This window comes from Meles meles, chromosome 6 (genome assembly GCF_922984935.1).
Source record: "Meles meles chromosome 6, mMelMel3.1 paternal haplotype, whole genome shotgun sequence".
In the NCBI taxonomy this organism is placed as follows: Eukaryota; Metazoa; Chordata; class Mammalia; order Carnivora; family Mustelidae; genus Meles; species Meles meles.
The window spans coordinates 4310189-4327456 of NC_060071.1; the positions used below are offsets into that span (position 1 = coordinate 4310189).

At 54.1% G+C, this 17268-nt stretch overlaps 1 protein-coding gene and 2 long non-coding RNA genes across 5 annotated transcripts in view; all 3 read left to right on the plus strand.

Moving 5' to 3' along the window:
• Positions 1-3030: 3030 nt before the first annotated feature.
• On the plus strand, positions 3031-4031 carry LOC123943831. Its single transcript, XR_006818688.1, has 3 exons — positions 3031-3164; positions 3250-3409; positions 3559-4031. It is a non-coding gene; the product is annotated as an uncharacterized LOC123943831 (long non-coding RNA).
• Positions 4032-11644: 7613 nt separating this feature from the next.
• LOC123943832 lies at positions 11645-15435 on the plus strand. The gene is made up of 3 exons (XR_006818689.1): positions 11645-11768; positions 12089-12207; positions 14141-15435. It is a non-coding gene; the product is annotated as an uncharacterized LOC123943832 (long non-coding RNA).
• A 740-nt stretch (positions 15436-16175) lies between these two features.
• HOMER2 (homer scaffold protein 2) overlaps positions 16176-17268 on the plus strand; it is an 86588-nt gene continuing 85495 nt past the window's right edge. For all 3 annotated transcript variants that reach the window (XR_006818687.1, XM_046008185.1, XM_046008184.1), the window contains exon 1: positions 16176-16359. Coding sequence is in view for 2 of the 3 variants with exons in the window: in XM_046008185.1 (XP_045864141.1) it covers positions 16355-16359 (5 nt within the window). In the remaining variant the exon portion in view is untranslated. The remainder of the gene's footprint in view (positions 16360-17268) is intronic.

The window sequence follows — 17268 nt, forward strand, 5'->3', positions numbered from 1 at the left end:
TTACCTGTCTCATTCGGTATATGAACTTGGATGTTTCTCTATCTCCTTAAAATAAACATCTGTTGTGGCTTCGGTTCCTGGATCTCTAAAATGCAGAAGTGAATACAGAGATAATTTAGTAAGTTACGGTGTATCAGAGCAATGCAGTTAAAAAAAAAAACACTTATTCGTTTATTATTTGAGAGAGAGAAAGAGCACACACACACATGAGAGCAGGCGGGGGGAGGAGGGCAGGGGATGGAGACAGAGAATCTCAAGCAGGCTCCATGTCTGGCACGGGGCTGGATCCCACGACCCTGAGATCATGACCCGAGCCGAAATCAAGAGTCGACCGCGTAATTGACTGCACGGCCCAATCGCCCCTCAAAACAATGTAGTTTTGAGCAGCTATTAAGAATGCTTGCAAATGATTGTGGGTAAATCCTGTCTCTCTGTGCACTTCTAAATTTCCCCAAGGAGAATTCCTTTCTTTCCTAAGGGAGGACACAGGTGACATGATCAGTTGTGTCGAAGAGGAGAAGGTGGAGAAGAGGCAGTAATTCGCTGACTCCTTCACCAGCCACACCTGGCAGATCCCTGGAGACTCCCCAGAACCCTCCAGATTAGCCAGCCGTCTTTTCCCTTTCCGGGTGCCCGACTGTGAAGACAGATGCGATGATTAGCCTCGAAGCAGAAGCCTCTAGTTTGTCTCTAGTTCCCTCTTCTCAAAAGAAAGTACTTTTTAGACCCAGAGCTTCCCCGGGAAAGGACCTTATTTTATTTCCGTAACCCCAAAGCATGCACTGTAGGATGCGGATTCTAGCCTGGCACCGTGGAATACTACGCAGCTGGGAAAAAGAGGGGTTCTTTTCGTTCTGTCCTAGAACGAGCCGCAAGGTACTTAAGGGGTAAAAGGCCAGCCGCAAAGCAACATACATAAGTTGGTACCGTCTGTGTAAATGAGGAGGAAGGAAAGTTTTAATTTCTGGAAGGATGAGTAAGAAACGGGTACCTCTGGAGAGGGAACTGCGTGGTGGGGCCAGAGAGGTCGGAGCGAAGATTTTCACCACAAACCCTTTTGAACTTTTTCAGTTTTAAACCCTGTTGAATGTTTTAGTGATAAAAAAAATTTTTTAATTTAAAAAATAGATGTTGAATTTATTTCAAATATGCAAAATAGTAAATCTGTGCAAACAGAAAGCAGATAAGTGGTAGCCAAGGGCTAAGAGGAGGTGGGAGCAGGGAGTGACGGATTAATTGGGAACGGGTGTCCTCCTGGGGTGGGAGAACTATCTGAAGCTGGATGGTGTGATGGTCTCGCAACCTTTTGAATGTAAAAATTCCACCGAATTGTAAACTTCGTTTTTTATGGAGGTATAATTGGCATCATGCACACTTGAAAGTGGTTAAAATGGTGAATTTTATGTTACGTGAATTTTGCCATAATTATACACAGATAATTTTACATATTCTATGTAATTATATATATATATATTTTTAAAGATTTTATTTATTTATTTATTTGACAGATCGCAAGTAGGCAGAGGGCAGGCAGAGAGAGAGGCCGAAGCAGGGTACCTGCGGAGCAGAGAGCCTGACTCAGGGCTCGATCCCAGGACCCTGGGATCATGACCTGAGCCGAAGGCAGAAGCTTCAACCCACTGAGCCACCCAGGCACCCCTGTAATTATATTTTTGAATGAGCAAATGAATGAAAGGATATAATGCCTATTGTATTTACAGGCCTACATTAGATGGCCTCTCTCTGTAATGAGATGTCCCTGCTTTGTGGAATTTTTTTTGGATTAAAAAAAGTTTTTGTAAGTAACCTCTGCACCCAGTGTAGGGGTCAAACTCATGACCCCAAGGCCAGGAGTCTCAAGTTGTACCAGCTGAGCCAGCCAGGCACCCCTGCTTTGCGGAGGTTTCAATGGAAAATTCCAAACATACACAAAAGTAGAACCGTATAGTGGCCCCCTTACCTAACCCGCAGCTCTGACAATTAGCAACTCGTGGCCAGCCCAACTGCGCTGATACACTGGGCCGCTTCTCCTCCATACCTCCCGGATTATTTTGAAGCAAATTTCAGCTACTGCTGTGTAGACCTCTAATAGCTAAGGACTCTTTTTTTAAAAAAAACTTACTTACAGTGCATTACCATCTCTAAGAAATTAGGTTATTCCTTAATATCATCAAATTTCCCAGACTGCCTCACAGATATGCTTTTTAGATTCAATTCATTGCTCTGTGGCTTAAAGAGACCAAACTGCTTTTCCCAGAACCGACTGGTAAGTTCATTCCCAGCCACAATGCGATTTTAAAGAAATTCAAGTTTCTTCATGAGGACGACTGAAGTCAGGCAGCATGCTCTTAAAGTTCCAGTCCTGTCTAGGCATTTTCTTGGAGGAACCCCTTTGCCTGCCGTGACCCACATCGCTGTGTGGCGATGGAGACCAGTCCTGAAAGGCCAGTAAGATGACCGAAATCTTCGTTTAAGAGGCCGCAGTTTAGTGCTGGAACTCACCAGCAAGAGCATCTCCGTTCTCCCTCTTGGTTATTAGTATGGTAGCCCCCCTTCCTTGTTCGAGGGGGATGTTCCAAGCCCCCCAGCAGATGCCTGGATCCACAGAGAGCACCCACCCCATACAGATGGCCTGTTTTCCTGCACAGAGATACCTGGGATCATGCATACCTACGTACCAGTTAGACACAGCAGGAGATGAAAACAGTAACTCATTTTTTTTTTAAGATTTTATTTCTTTATTTGACACAGAGAGAGATCACAAGCAGGCATTGAGACAGGCGGGGCGGGGTGGCGGGGAGCAGGCTGTCCGCCAACCAGAGAGCCCGATGCAGGGCTCGATCCCAGGACCCTGAGATCATGACCTGAGCCAAAGGCAGAGGCTTAACCCACTGAGCCACCCAGGAGCCCCAGTAACTGGTTCTAAAATAGAACAATTGCAACAATACAGTGTAACAAATGTTATGTCAATGTGGCCTCTCTGTCCAAAGAACTTACTGGGACATTTCTTATTCTTCCCTTGAGGATGTGAGATGAGAAAGCGCCTAGGGGAGGAGATGACATGAGGTGGGTGATGCGGGCGCGTGTCTGCGACAGAGTGTTGGGCGGCTAGTGACCTGGGATGTGTCGGGATCATCTGCTACCAGACCTCGTGTTGACTGCAGGTAACCGAAACCCCCGAGAGGGAATAGTTGGTGTGCGGCGGGAAGCTACTGGATCTTCACTTCTCCCCTTCCTGGCTTAATGCAGTTCCGGATGACCGTCCTTCTCCCCCTGGGGACTCCTCGGTGGTTCTCAGCTCCCCACATTGCCCCGACTGCCCTCGTCGGTCGTCAGCCGCCTGAAGACGGGGCCGATGGCACTCGAGGCATTGCAAGTCGCAGCGGAAGCTGTCCCAAGAAATTCTGAGGTTTGACTCTCTGCTTTCTTCTCCTCTACTTTTTCCCCCTCTATTTTGTGTTCATAACGCCTTGGTGGACCCGCATAAGTACGTATTTCTACATGGCCCATCTCAAGGCGGCCTTGATTCTCTTCTGTTTGTCTTTCTGCACATTTTAGTGACCGTTCTCCTTCATCCCGCACCTCTGCATCGCCGCCCAGACGCTCGGAGTTTTAGTACGATGCTCGTCTTCGGTGAATTCTTATCCCCTCCCTTCACCCCTCAGTTCTACTCTCCTCCTGACGTGCTGTGCTTTCCGAAGTGACCACTAGCTTTTGTGCAGGACCGTCACGCCCGGAGGTGAGCGAGAGGACCCCCTCCTGCAGGAGACCATGCCTCTGTGGCTGGACAGGGCTCACTCAGGGCGTGGCTCGGTCTCCTCGGCAGCACCTTAGTGCAAAGGTGCCAATACTGCCCATTTTACAGATGACAAACTTGAGGCCTAAGGAGTTTAGTTAACATGGCTGAGCCTAAAAGGGGGGGAAGCCCGGGTAAGAATCGAAACCGTCTACTCACCTAACTACCGTGCTGTGTTGCTTAAGCCTCGGAAGTGATTTTTGTGGTTACAGACAGAGGAGTTGGTATTCACCCGAGAGCAAACACAGTAGCAATCACTTCTTTCTTTTTTTTTTTTAATTAAAAATTTTTTTTTCAGTAACATACAATGTATTATTTGTTTCAGGGGTAGGTCTGTGAATCATCAGTCTTACACAATTCACGGCACTCATCATAGCACACACCCTCCCCAGTGTCCATCACCCAGCCACCCCATCCCTCCAGCAACCCTAGTTCGTTTCTTATAAGTCAAGTTGGCACTGGGTTATGGCATCCCTTTCACCATTTCCCAAAATGTGTCCCCTCTGGAAAATGTAAGGTTTCGTTGCTAGTAAATTCACTTAATTTAGAAAAGATAGTATATTGCATTTACTTCTTGGATTTTCCTGTCTATACCGACACAGTACAGGTTCTAAAAAGCGAGAGAGAGACAGACAGACAAGGAAAGAAACCTATCTTAGTTTGATCCAAACCTACGGAGGACAGAAACTTTTCCTGCTGCGTAACACCTGCTGACATCCCACGGAAACACTGCTGTATGTAAACTCTGGAGGGAAGGTCAACACGGAGCTTTTTCAGAAATTTCTTGTCCTTTTCTAATTTGTTTTAACAACAACAACAAAGCCCTTCCTGGCTTTATTAAAAGGAAGACATTTCTGAATTTCTAGCCTATTTGGCCATAACCTGCTCCGACCCTTCGTACCCTGGAGTGGTTGTGGGAGACGGGGGTCGTGTTTCTGTGGCACTCAGAGGCCCATAGGGCCCCCCGGCTAGAGCAACCTGAACATGAGTCAGCCTCCCGGGCTTCGGGCTTCCTTTGGCTGGCTTGCATCAGAAGGGCCCCGAGGTGGAATTTCAGCTGTGATGATATGGTTGGTGTCCAGTGTCTGCCTCGGTAAACACTGACCTCCGGTGTGGTAGATATAAGCTTCCAGACTTATTTCCATGTAATGACCCAGATGGAGCTAAAGGTAGAGTCTGATGTCACCGGCTAGCTGTAGTCATTCCCTAATTAATACCTAGCCATGACTACCTGGCTCTCTTGTTCTAAATTAGGACTCTAGCTCCTTGTCATCCCTCAACTATGGGGAACCAAGCCAGGGGATGAGCTGCCAGAGCTCTGGATCAACCAAGGCCCTCGGCACAGAGCAAGGAACGAGAGGCAGTACACGGGCCCTGCATTCAGGATGTTGGAAGAGGAGGGGCCAAGCATGCAGAGGCAGCAGGTGCAAGGGAGTCCTAGGGGCCAGGAGGCCAGGGAGGGCTTGGGAAAGCAGCCCACTGGTCTGAATATCTCTAGAGTATAACGAAAAATCTGGCTGGGAGCCTTCATCTTCCCAGTCCCAGGCCTCTAGGTTGGCCCCACCTTATTGATGGAACATTCTAGTTCATTCTAGTTCATTCTTTCCCAAATTTGTCTTTCATAAGAATCACTCCACATGTTTATTAAATATGCAGATTCCCAGATCCCACGCCCAGGAAGTACTGATTGGCTCTGCTTAATGAAGGCCCTGAGAGGTCTGTGTGATGAGGCAAGTTGGGGGAAATCTTCCTCTGGTTGTTCAAGGGATGTTACTCCAGAGTAATGGGCTCAGTCCACACCTCCAAGTGATTTTATGTGCCGTGGGTTCACCTTTTGGTCTGAGATGGAACCCCACAAGGGTCTCACATTCTCTCAGCAGAGAGGACAAGGGCCTCGTCCTCCTCATTCTCATCTTCTTTGAGGGTCTTGGACACCTAGCCCCTCTGGCCAGGGACAGCGCGTAGCCTGGTGTCGGGCCCATCTAGAAAAAGTTTCCTAGGTTTTCTCCCTCTCGGGAGGGGGGAGTGTCAGTCTTCCCCTTCTTGCTTTAGTAAGAAGTAATTTTGGAAGATGTGGTTTGATGTACTCTTGGTTCCTGTTTGGTGTCTTTTATATTAAGCCTCTTGTCTGCACTAGTTGGCCCAGAATATTTATAGAGCAAGGATTATGTGTAGAACAAGGAATAAAAACTAAATTAAACATGTTCCTATCCCCTGGGCATTGACAACTTTGTTTGGATTTCGAATAACGAAAAAGTTCTGGAGAGAAAGAGTGGTGATGGTTTCGTAACACTGCGAATGTGTAATTTCACCGAAACCGTACACTTACAAATGATTAAAATGGTAAATTTTATGTGACATGTATTTTGCCGCAATTAGAAAGAAAGAACAAAACCCAACTTGCTCAGGAGACGATATACCCGAGAAACAACTGAAGATGTTTCCCGAGCGATAAACCAGCAAAAGTGGGACCTTGAAGGGCCACTTGAGTGAAGAAAAGCAAACGCTCAGGCAGGTTTTGTGTTGTTTCTGAAGGAGGTTAGGAAACCTGAGCTCGTGGGATGTTGCAAGGGAAAGAGTTCACACAGAAGAGAAAACAAAGTTCTACAGGGGAGGCTCCATGGAGAAGGCAGGCCTGCACACTTCCCAGCAGCCTGGAGTCCGGGAAGTGTTTGTCGGAAAGGAAAGGGAATGATGATGGGGAGATCTCCCTGGGGGAAGCAAGGGTGGGCTCTTGTTTCCACGGGGTAGAGAGGTATTGTCTTGATTCCAGGGGATTTTCTGCTGTCTGGTATTATAGCACTGTTAGAGAAAGGAAACTCTGGAGAACCCCCCTCCATAGCACCACCTCTAGGGGCGAGCCGTTGGACGGATGGTTAGAAATGGCCAGAAAAGGGGCACCTGGGTGGCTCAGTGGTTTAGGCCTCTGCCTTCGGCTCAGGTCATGATCTCAGGGTCCTGGGATCGAGCCCCGCATCGGGCTCTCTGCTCAGCGGGGAGCCTGCTTCCTCCTCTCTCTCTCTGCCTGCCTCTCTGCCTATTTGTGATGTCAAATAAATAAATAAATAAAATCTTTTTTAAAAAGAAAGAAAGAAAGAAATGGCCAGAAAATGTGGACGTGCTCCTCTGTGGACTGATGCCGGATGGCGCATCTCTGCCCTGCACAGCATGGCGAGAGCCGGAGGTGGGTGTCGGAGCAGGACCGGGCTCTGACCGGGAGCTCTGCACAGGCAAGGGCTTTGTGGAGCTCACAGAGCCAAAACCCCCTACACAGTGATGGGAAACAGGAGGCTTTCAGGAAAGGTGTTACTTGGCACAAGGACCCAGATTTGCGGGGTGGGGGGGGGGGCTCACTGAGGACAGCTGGCGGACGGGCTAAGCTTCATTGGAGGCGGGGATGCCAGGAGCCGGAGCCACTGTGGCCTCCCAGATGGGGCTGGGGAAGGGACGAGGGGCGGGGCTGTGGGTCTGACCGGCTCCCCAGGCCAGCCCAGCCATCTGTGGCCGGTCTGACACGTGGTAGGCGTTCGGTGACTATGTGCTACATTGAAATGAATCGAAAACCCACTCGTTTCTGTTTTGTAGGATTTGCTTTTTGTTTGTTTGTTTTTGTTTTCTAGTAAAGAGTTACTTCTATTTTTTTTTTTTTAATTTAAGATATTTGATTCAACTAAATCCAGCTGAAGGGGGTTGGTCCACATCTACAAAGATGTTGGCCACTTTTCCACCCCCCAGGCTCCCCTCCCTCTCCTGGTGGTTGGCCCTATGCCTTCCACCCCACCTCCGCCCCATCAGCACAGGGTTGCTCCTCCTAGAGTCCTGTCTGGGGGATGGCCCAGTCCCCTTCCACACGCCATACCTGCTGTCTCCGACTGCCCACTGATCGTCTCCTCTTGCTTATCCCTCGGTATCCTGCATCTCAGCACATCCAAAATGGCACCCACCATTTCTTCTCTCTGCTCTGCGGCTGCCCCCCGCCGCCCGCCCTGGGCTTCCCTGTACCCCGGAGAGGCATCACCATCTACACCGTGTCTCCAGCTCGAAGCCTGCTTAACTCATCCTCAGTCCTGTTGAGTCACCTCAGATGGGGCTCCGGAGCCTCCAAGCTGGTCTAGACGTGCGAGCAGGCGCCTCTCTGTTCCAGGGCTGATGCCAGTCAGGGGCAGCTCTCCCCTGAACCCAGCCCCCTCAGAAAGCGTGAGCAGGCTTTAGGATTACCTCCTTCTGTCCTGTGCTGAGAGGGGGCCTCGCATGTCCTTGGCCCCACAATTTCCTGGGGTTTCTTAATTCCCCTCTGGAGCCCTAAGTCTCAACCAAGCCTAATCCTGAGCTAGGATATGTCTTTCTCTCCCTTCCAGGTCCCGAACTCCTGGGGCTCTTGCCTCACCCATGCCACTCTCTGGGCATCCTGAGGCTTGGAGCGGCGGTTTGCAACCCTGGCTACGCGTTGGGATGGCGTGGGGAGTTTACGGGCTGACGGCTGTCTGGGCACCACCCAGACCAATTAAACCCCGCTGTCTGCAGGTGGGGCGCCGGTGCTGGCATTTTGTCAAGGCTCCCTAGCTGACTTCACTCTCTAGCCAAGGTCGAGAGCCACTGGTTTGTAGCATGTCTTTCCACTCTTTCTTTTTTGGGGGGATCTCAGAATGAAGTGTTCTCCAGCTCCCCAGACTGGGTCTTTCAAGTTCTCCTCCAGGAATAGCTTAACTTGCAATGATTCTGTCATATCTTTGACTTTCATCTAAGAATTCACCCATCTCCTCTGTGCCCGGCCCCAGGAAACCAACAGAACCGTGTGTTCGCGGTGGGCATCTGTTCTCATAACCCCGCGCCCCGGCCCACATCTGTTTACTTTGATTGTCCCAACCCTTGATTTTCCTGTGGGGGCATCTGCTCTCGTCCTGAGCCTGGCCCACAGTCCTCTGCGAGCAGCTGCACCTCACTCGGGGCTGCGTGTGACCCCCACTAAGCCCATCAGGGCACGTCAATTCCCCAGGCAGGCCAGTCAGACCGGGCGCCTCCATCCTGGGACCGTGGTTTGAATCGCTGGGGAATTTACTCATTTCTTGCTACATCTGAATGTGGCCCCAGCGCTGGGAAGAGAGCCTGTCCACGAACACAGCCCGGCAAGGAAGACCAAGCGAGGGACCCTGCCCTCGGAGACCGCTGTCCTACAGGGAGACTCGCCTGCTGAATCGTCCCAAAGGCCCAGTGGGGGTGATCGGGTGCTAGCTCGGGGCTGCGTCGCGGCAAAACCCAGACCTCCCTGGGGTGCCTGCAGTTGGCTGGGCTGCTCCTCTGGTCATTTCCGTGCTGCCCGTCGTAGCTGAACTCTGGGTGGAGGTGGCCAGGGAGTTTCGGCCTCGCCTCAAGTTTGTTGGGCTGTTGGATGACTGACCCCTCCGCCCAGAAGCTGAAGCTTTCTGGCGTCACAAGAACTCCCTGCTCCCCACTCTTAGTCCAGGCTCCTGTCCCTTCCTGGAGGCTGGTCAAGACACCTCCTCTCCCTTCCCCGCCTTGGCTGAAGGCTGCCCTAACACCATTGTGCCCGCCGTCCCCGCCCCTCTAGGCCATTCTCCCTCCAGCTGCCAGAGGGTCTAAGATTGAATCTGATCATGTTCAGGGTTTGTACTTACTCCCCGTGGCCCTCAGAATCAAGTCCAACATCTTCACGTGTCCCCGAGACCGTTCGGTGGGGTCTCCCCTGACCTCTCATGCCTGGCCACTTCCTATTAGCCACTACTGAGCCAGCCACGGGGACATTGCTACCGTTCCCCTGTGTGAGTCACACCCTGGCCCTGGTCTGTTTGCAGGAAGCGCGTTTCTCCCCCACACCTCCTTCACGACCCAGCTGGGATGTCCCCCTTTTGCTCTCTAAGCCAGGGGAAGTCAGTGTCTCGTGGAATTTACTTGTACCTCAGTTACACTTTGTGTATTAGGTTGTTTGGAATAGGTGCTCAGGTAGGGTTAAATGAGTTAATGAATGCTTTCAGAATTGCGGCAGGACAGACAGACTTAGGAGAGCCCTGGATGGGAGAGTAGAGGGCCACAGGGACTGCTGGAAACCGGTGATGGCTCGCCTTCCTAAGGGCAGGTCCTGGGCCAGATTGGAAATAGAAGGGACTGGCGCTGGCGGTCCCATATCCCTCTGGTGTCATCTTAAGATGACATCTTCTCCGACCCTTGGGTGCCCTGCAGAGGAATCTTGACACTATGGAGAGTTTGGGACACAGATTCGCAGAGTGTCCCCAGGCGGGAAGTACGTGAGCCGTTTCATACATTCTCAGAATCCTTAAGCTGACTCCACTAAATTGTAGTACGTTGCTATATGAATAGTATTGGATCAGTATTCACTCGAATTTCCCCCTGGTTCCACCACGAAAGCCAGTAATAATAACGGTACTTACAGTGCGTCAGGAAGGTACTGCTCCAGGGACTGAGCTCAGCACAGAAGTCTTGATCGGGAGGACCACAGGGCAAGCACGTTCCAGTGAGGCCCCCTTGCCTGGCAGGCGAGCCGACAGAGAGGCTGGAAAGCTGGCCCCCTTCACCGATGGTTCATGGCACCGCCAGCGTAAGGCCCAGCTCTGTCTGACTCTGCTGTTGGTGCTTTTCCCCCGTATTCCTTCTGCTGCCCTGTGAGCCAGATTTTCACGTTCTGTACGTCCGGCCCTTGGTCCCACACACTGAGAGTTTTTGCCTAACCCGAGTCCTGACACAGCGAGAATGGAAAGCTAGATTGCCGTCCGAACTAACCTTCCTATCAGAACACGTACCCGGTCCCTCACCCGGTCCTGCGGACTCTACCCCCAGATGCACGTCTGATCCGTAACCCACCTTCCTGCTGCCCCTCCCTTATCTTTTGTCTCCATGTCTTTATTCCTGCCCCCTTCTTACCTCTCCTCCCCGTAACCAGACTGGGCTTTGCAGAGGCGGAACGAGATCCTAGCGTACCCCGCCCCGCGTCCGCCCCACCGCTGCCAGCGAGCCCAGATCCTGAGCCAGGCCCCGGGCCCCTGGGTCCCCTTCCCTTCTCTTCTTGTGCCTCATGAAACTCACCACATTCAAACCAGCCTGACTTTCCACTTCCTCCGAACTTCCCGCTTCTCCCCCGGCCCAGGGCTTCTGTCCTGTCCTCTGCCCAGGACCTCTGGCTCCACACCATCCCCGGCCCGTCCCCCTTCAGGGGCCGTTCCTGCCTCCGTCCTCAACCTAAATTAGAACTCTTCTCTTCACACAGATCACAGTTTATATGTTGTGTGATGATCTGACTCCGATATTTCACGCGATTTTATAATTCCGTGATGGAAGGATCAGGTCTCTTTTGCTGACAGCTTTGTCCCTGGTGCCCGCACAACATCAGACACCCAGTAGGTGATGAATATTTGCTGAAAGAATAAATATTTTTCCGTGTTACTCTAAGGTCTTCCCAGATCTCATCTAGTAGCCGCGTAGCCCCTCATGGTCCTCCATTGAATTAAGGGCTTTCATGCGACGTTTGTGTCCTATGTCAAGAACTGACCTTGTAGGGTCAGAAGATAAAAAGTGTTTAAAGTCCCCGGATCAGCAGCATCAGAAATCTGAACACACTAATAATATCATTCATGGACACGGTGAGCCTCATCTTGCTGTTGAGAGAAAAAAAAAAAACGTATATAGATTACAGGTTTCAAAATCAATGGAGTGGGTTGTGGGCAGCACCGCTTTTAAAAATAGAACAGAAGGGACGACGCTGAATGCTTTGCGGGTGAGAGGGTAAGCATTGTTCAGTGTGACTTTCCTATATATATATATACACATACATGTAACTTTTGTTTCCATTTTGTACAGACAGGTATCTGCCGAGAACGTGGAACCAGGCCTGGGCTACGGTGTCAGACGCGTCTCTCACCGCCAGTTGCCTGCAAAGCACGGATACGGGTGGCTGGCTTTAGGGGTCTTGCGCACCGTGTCAAGCCCCAGGCCTCACCAGGTGGGGTGCCGGCCCCGAGCTCCGCAGGCTCACCTTCCCGCCGTGGCCGGGGCGTTGGGCATGTGGGACTTGGCATACAGGACATCCCCAGGGCTACTTTCTTTTTCAATAAACTTGTTATTTCGGACCAGTTTTCGATGTACAGAGAAGTGGGGACGTTAAGGCCCAGAGCTCCTGCACACCCCTCACCGGGCACCCCCCGCCGTCAACGTCTTACGGTGCCACCAGACGGCAGCGCGAGGAGCCCGCCCTAGCGCGTCGCTAGTCACTGAACTCCCGACTTTCTTCGGATCTCACCCATTTGCCTTTTTCCTCTCCAGGACCAAGTGCAGGATCTCGGATGCATTCAGGCCTCATGTCTCCTGGGTCTCCCCTGGCCTGGGACGGTTTCTCGGTCTTTCTTTCTTCTTCGTGAGCTTGACGGAGGAGTCCTGGTCAGGTATTTTGTAGAATGCTCCTGAACGTGGATTCGTCGGGTGTGTTTCTCGTGAGTCAACCGGGGGTTATGGGTTTAGGGGGAAAAAGCGTCACGCAGGTGAAGTACACGTCTCGTCACACCCTATCAGGGGCGCGAGATGCCAACATGGCTCATCACTGGTGATGTTAACCTTGATCGCTTGGTCAAGGGAGGTCTGATGGGTTTCTCCACTGTGATGTGACCACGTTTCCCTCTCTGTACTCTGTGCTTTCGAGGCAAATCACTAAGACACTAAGACCTACTCTCAAGGGAGAGGAGGGTGGAAGGCTGGGGTGCGTCACACGCTACCTCCCAGAATGGGGGGTGTCTGTAGGGAAGATTTGCCTCTTCTCCTCTTACTTAATAATTTAATATTTTTTAAAGATTTTATTCATTTGAGAGAGCACATGCACACAGAAGGAGAAGGAGAGGGAGAAGCAGACTCCCTGTGAGCAGAGAGCCCGATGTGGGACTCCATCCCAGGACCCAGAGATCATGACCTGAGCTGAAGGCAGGTGCTTAACTGACTGAGTCACCCAGGCGTCCCCTTAATAATTTACTTACGCATGGACCGATGTCTACTTGTTTCTTATTTTGCATTGTAATGCTAATCAGTGTCATTTACCGGAATGGTCCGAGTGTTCCAGCTTTGGCCACTGGGCCACTCTTTCAGGGGCTCCTCGTCCCCATCCCCGTGTCTGCTCGAGCAGGTCCTTACTTCCTGGTACACCAGCACGCTTTAGCTCGCCTCGTACTTACCCTGCCCAGACTGAAACCGGCCATTTCTCCGCGAGCTGGTGTTGAGAGGCAGGAAGTGAGAGTCGTGGAATGCTGCCGTCTCCGGCACAGAGAGCACACAGTGCTTTTCCGCCAAGGCAGCTGGGGGTTGAGGGGGATCGCAGGACATACAGGAGGGGCGCATGGGAAGCTGCTCCCTGTTTCCTCGCTTCCTCAGCTCTCTGCACCTGTAGCTCTCACGCCCCCCTCCAATGGTGGTCAGATGTGCCCTGGTTAGAGACGTTCCTCAGGCCGATTGTCCATTCCTGGCACTCCAGCTCTGGAAGCCTCTGCTACCCACACAGAATGGCAGGAATGCCAAGTGCCTGAGTTTGTGCTGGTCGAGGTCTGGCTTCCCAGACTTCTGGGGGCATCTCTGCCCCCCCCCCCCCACTCCCAGCTCTGGATCTAGGCAAACATCCCCTTTGACCTTCCGGAGGCCGATGTTTCAGAGTCGGCTTTCCCCAGCCCTGCTCTTGCTTGTGCAGGCTCAGTAGGCGCCCTGGCTCCCTGGAGAAGACTGTGAGCTCACCCTCGCTGTCAGCTTTCTCCTCCAGACCCTCTCCTCCTCTCCAAGGCTCACGCCTCTGCCTAGGCCTGGACCCCGTGCTCTCCCGCTCTCCTCTGGGCGGGACCTCCCTCTCCCCACCCGCATCTTCAGTCTGTGCCCCCACTGGCTCCTCTTGCCCAGCCTAAAAGGATACCCAGGCCTCCTGGCCCTGCCTCAGCCTCCAGCCAGCACAGCCTCTCTCCTCTTCACCTCGGGCCTCTTGCAAGAGGAGACTCGGCCCATTCTTTTCCTTGACAACTCGGCCACACAGAGCATGTCGCTGGGAGATGTTTCCCACAAAAGGGGTGACGGTTGGTTGGGCTGGAGCAGCAGGCCCGGATAGGAACTCCGAGTGGCCCCCCTCAGGGAGAGCCCACGGTGACCAAGTGCTGCTGGGAGGGCCCACCCGAGGCTCTGGCTTGTCTGGGAGCCTCCCGGGAGGCAGCCCCCACTCTGGGCCAGGAGTTGGGGTTGAGGGAGAGAAGGGAAGCCTCTCCCCACCGGTCCTCCAGAGCTGGTGTGGACCAGGGGTGTCTGTTTCCAAAGCTTGTCTGTTCCATGCTTTTCCTTTTTATCCTCACCCTGTAGGGAGGCCTTTGTCCAGAGGGACCGGCACTTAACTCATGGAGTGAAGCCTTCCCTGGGCTCCTACCTCCGGCATCGCCCTGCTTCGCGCTGGCTGTGGGGAAGCAGCCCAAGTGATTCACCAACTCCACCTGTTGTGCCTGGCTGCACCCCCCCAAGGTGAGTGGGTGTGCCCTTCCCGTCAGTGGAACAAAAAGCTATTCCTGTTCAGGATTCGGGAGACTGCTCAGCCCTGCCGCACGGCGAATCTGCGTGCTGATACCCCCCGCCAGCTGAGCTGGCCTCTCTGTTCTCCTCTGCTGACTTCTGCCTTCTGCACCGCCAAGGACAGCCCTCACCCCCACCCCATCCCTGGTCTTCGGAATTCAGCTGCTGATAGATGCATCTCGTCCAGGACCAAGTACTGAACGGACTCCGAACAGACTCACCCGTGCTTACGGACCCCGGCCAGTTCTGTCTGTCAGGGGCCTGGCTTATGCCAATCCATTCATTCAACAGGTGTTTGTGGAGGACGTGCAGGCATAGCTTTATGCACCGGAGAGACAATGATGAACAAAAAGAGAGGCGCCACAGAGTTTGCAGATGTGCCCGGGAGATAGATATTACACTGGTTAGTTTCACACATACATATTGCAAATAACAAGTGCAATATGGGCGTTCACAGTTTGTCTAGGGCATTAGGTAAAGGTTCCACAGGAAGGGACAGTTTAACTGGGATCTGAAGACTGAGTAGGAATTGACTAGGAGTGACACAGACAGGAGAGGAGAAAATCTTCCCAAGGGGTGAGAATAGCATGTGCAAAGGTCCTGGGGCTGGAAGGGGGATGGTCAGTTGGCTAAGGGCAAGAAGAGGAGACGGAGAGAGAAAAGGCTGGAGAGGGCAGTGGAGGCACCACGGGGCAGGGTCTGGAGGCATGTTTAGTATCTTGGTCTTTATCCTAAGGACAGTGGGAAGGAAACCCCTGGAGGATTTTAAGAAGAGTGACATGGTCAGATTTGTAGTTGAGAAAATTACTGACCACAGTGTGAAGTACAGGGTGGGTGCCCCCCCACCCTCGCCCAGGAGACCTTGGTGGTTAGCAGGTACACTTGCGGTCCCAGAAGAGATGTCGGGAGGTTTGAGGTGGTGGCCCTACTTCTTATGCTTCTTCCTTTACTTTTTTTTTTTTTTTAACTGTCCTGAAATGGCAGGTTCATGTGGGCAGTGTGTTCTCAGCAGATGATCTGGTGGGAGGCCCTCAGGGGCAGAAGGTTAGCTTAGTCCCGGTGCCAGCCTTTGGTAGGGAATCGGAACATGATGTGTGGACAAGGGATTCAGGGACTGCTCTTCAAGTTCTTGTTGCCATCTCAGTTTCCCTTGCTCTAAGAATAAAACCAAGCTTAATTAAGCCTCCTTAAAAGCTATTAGGCTCTCACCGGGAGCCCAGCCCCATCTTCACGCGGGAAGAGCCCAGAGCACCCGCTGCAGGTGCAGGACCGCCTGCCACGTTGGCTTCCCGGATTTCATGGCGGCGGGCACCGGGAGCCACGGAGCCAGGCAATGGACAGCAAAATGAAGGGCTCGGAGGAGGTGTGTGACCGTGCCCATCTCAGATTCTGGAGACCCAAGCTCGGGTCTGAAAATGTGACCTGGGGGCAACTCACTGCCTCCCGCCGGAGCCTCGAGCTCCCTCCCCTGCAATCTCGGGTGGCCCCAAAGTCCCTCCAGCTGCGAGGGCGACTCTCGGTCCCGCAGGCGGGGTGCCCGCCCGGAGGTACAGCGCCAAGCCCCCCGGGACGGGCCAGGGACTGGGGTGCGCCCACGCTACCCGCGGGGGAAGGAGGCTGCGCGGAAGGCGGGCGGGGAGCGCGCTACGGCGCGGGTGAACGGTCCCCGCGCGGCCGCGCCCCCCGCCCTGGCCGGGCGCCGCGGCCCCGGCCCCGAGGTTACGTAAGGAGCCGGCGTGGGGAGCGGGGCGGGGCGGGGCGGGGCCCGAGCGCGGCCGCCCAGCCCCCCCCAGCCCCCGCCCACCCCCGCCGACCCAGCCCCCTCCCGCCCGCGCCTGGCCGCGTCGGCAGCTCCAGCTGCAGCCGCGCAGCCCCGCGGAATGGAGCGGCGCCGGGGCTGAGCCGGGCGCGCACGGGCCGCCGCATGTGCCGCGCGGGGAGCGGCTGCGGAGCGCGCGGGGAGCGAGCGCCAGAGGGCCCGTCGGAGCGGCCGCCGGAGCAGCGCCGGAGATGGGGTGAGTGAGCCGGAGCCGCCACGCGTCCCCGGCTCGGAGCCCCCGGGGGGCCGGCGCCCCCTGCCCGCGCGCGCCTTCTCCCCGCACCGGGGTCCGGGGACCGGCTCCTGCCACCGGGGGGGCCGCCGACCCGCGCCCTCCGCCCCTCCCCGCCGGGGCAGCCGGGCCTGGGCGCGGACTTTCGGCGCGTGGCCCTCCGCCTCCGAGCCGGCCCCGGGCGCGCGGCAGCGGCGGGGACGGCGGTCCCGGGCGCGACCAACTCCGGGCCTGTGTTGGGGAGTGCGAGCAGCAGTTAGTCGTCCTGGACTGGGTTCGTTTCGGGCGGAATGGCAATGGAAGTTTTCCTGCGGAGGGAACGGGCGAAATCACCCCGACCCCCCCTGCCCGAGCGTAGAACAGTGGACTTTGCTTGGAGGCGATGAGGGTGAGGAAGTCTGGAAGGAGCCGGAGGGAGGCTCCAGTCCCCGACACAGCGGAGTAAGATGCTCAGGGGAGAAGTTGAATACTCAGTCCGAGTGACTAATGCTCGTGCGCACGTAAAGTAATTCAGGAGGCAGGACTGACTTCTCCCGGGGTGTCTCCGCGAGCAGCAGGCGCCGTGAGTCAGGGAGCCGCTGCGCTCACACCACTGACTCCTTACACCTGCGCACCCAGAGCAGCGGCGAGGTGCGCCCGCCTTGTTCCGGGCACAGCTGTTCTGCCCATTTTACAGATGAGGAAACTGATGCCTTAAGTGGTTCGGTGACTGTCCCCAGGTTGGACAGCTGATGAGTTGTTGGTAGAAGGACATTTCGTGCATCTGCAGAGGGGAAGCCGCAGCCCGACAGCGGCCACGGGGGTGGTGGGCGTGTGGCGAGTTCCTGAATCTCTGTGTCGCCTGCGGCTGTGCTTAGCGCCCTTCGGACGGCC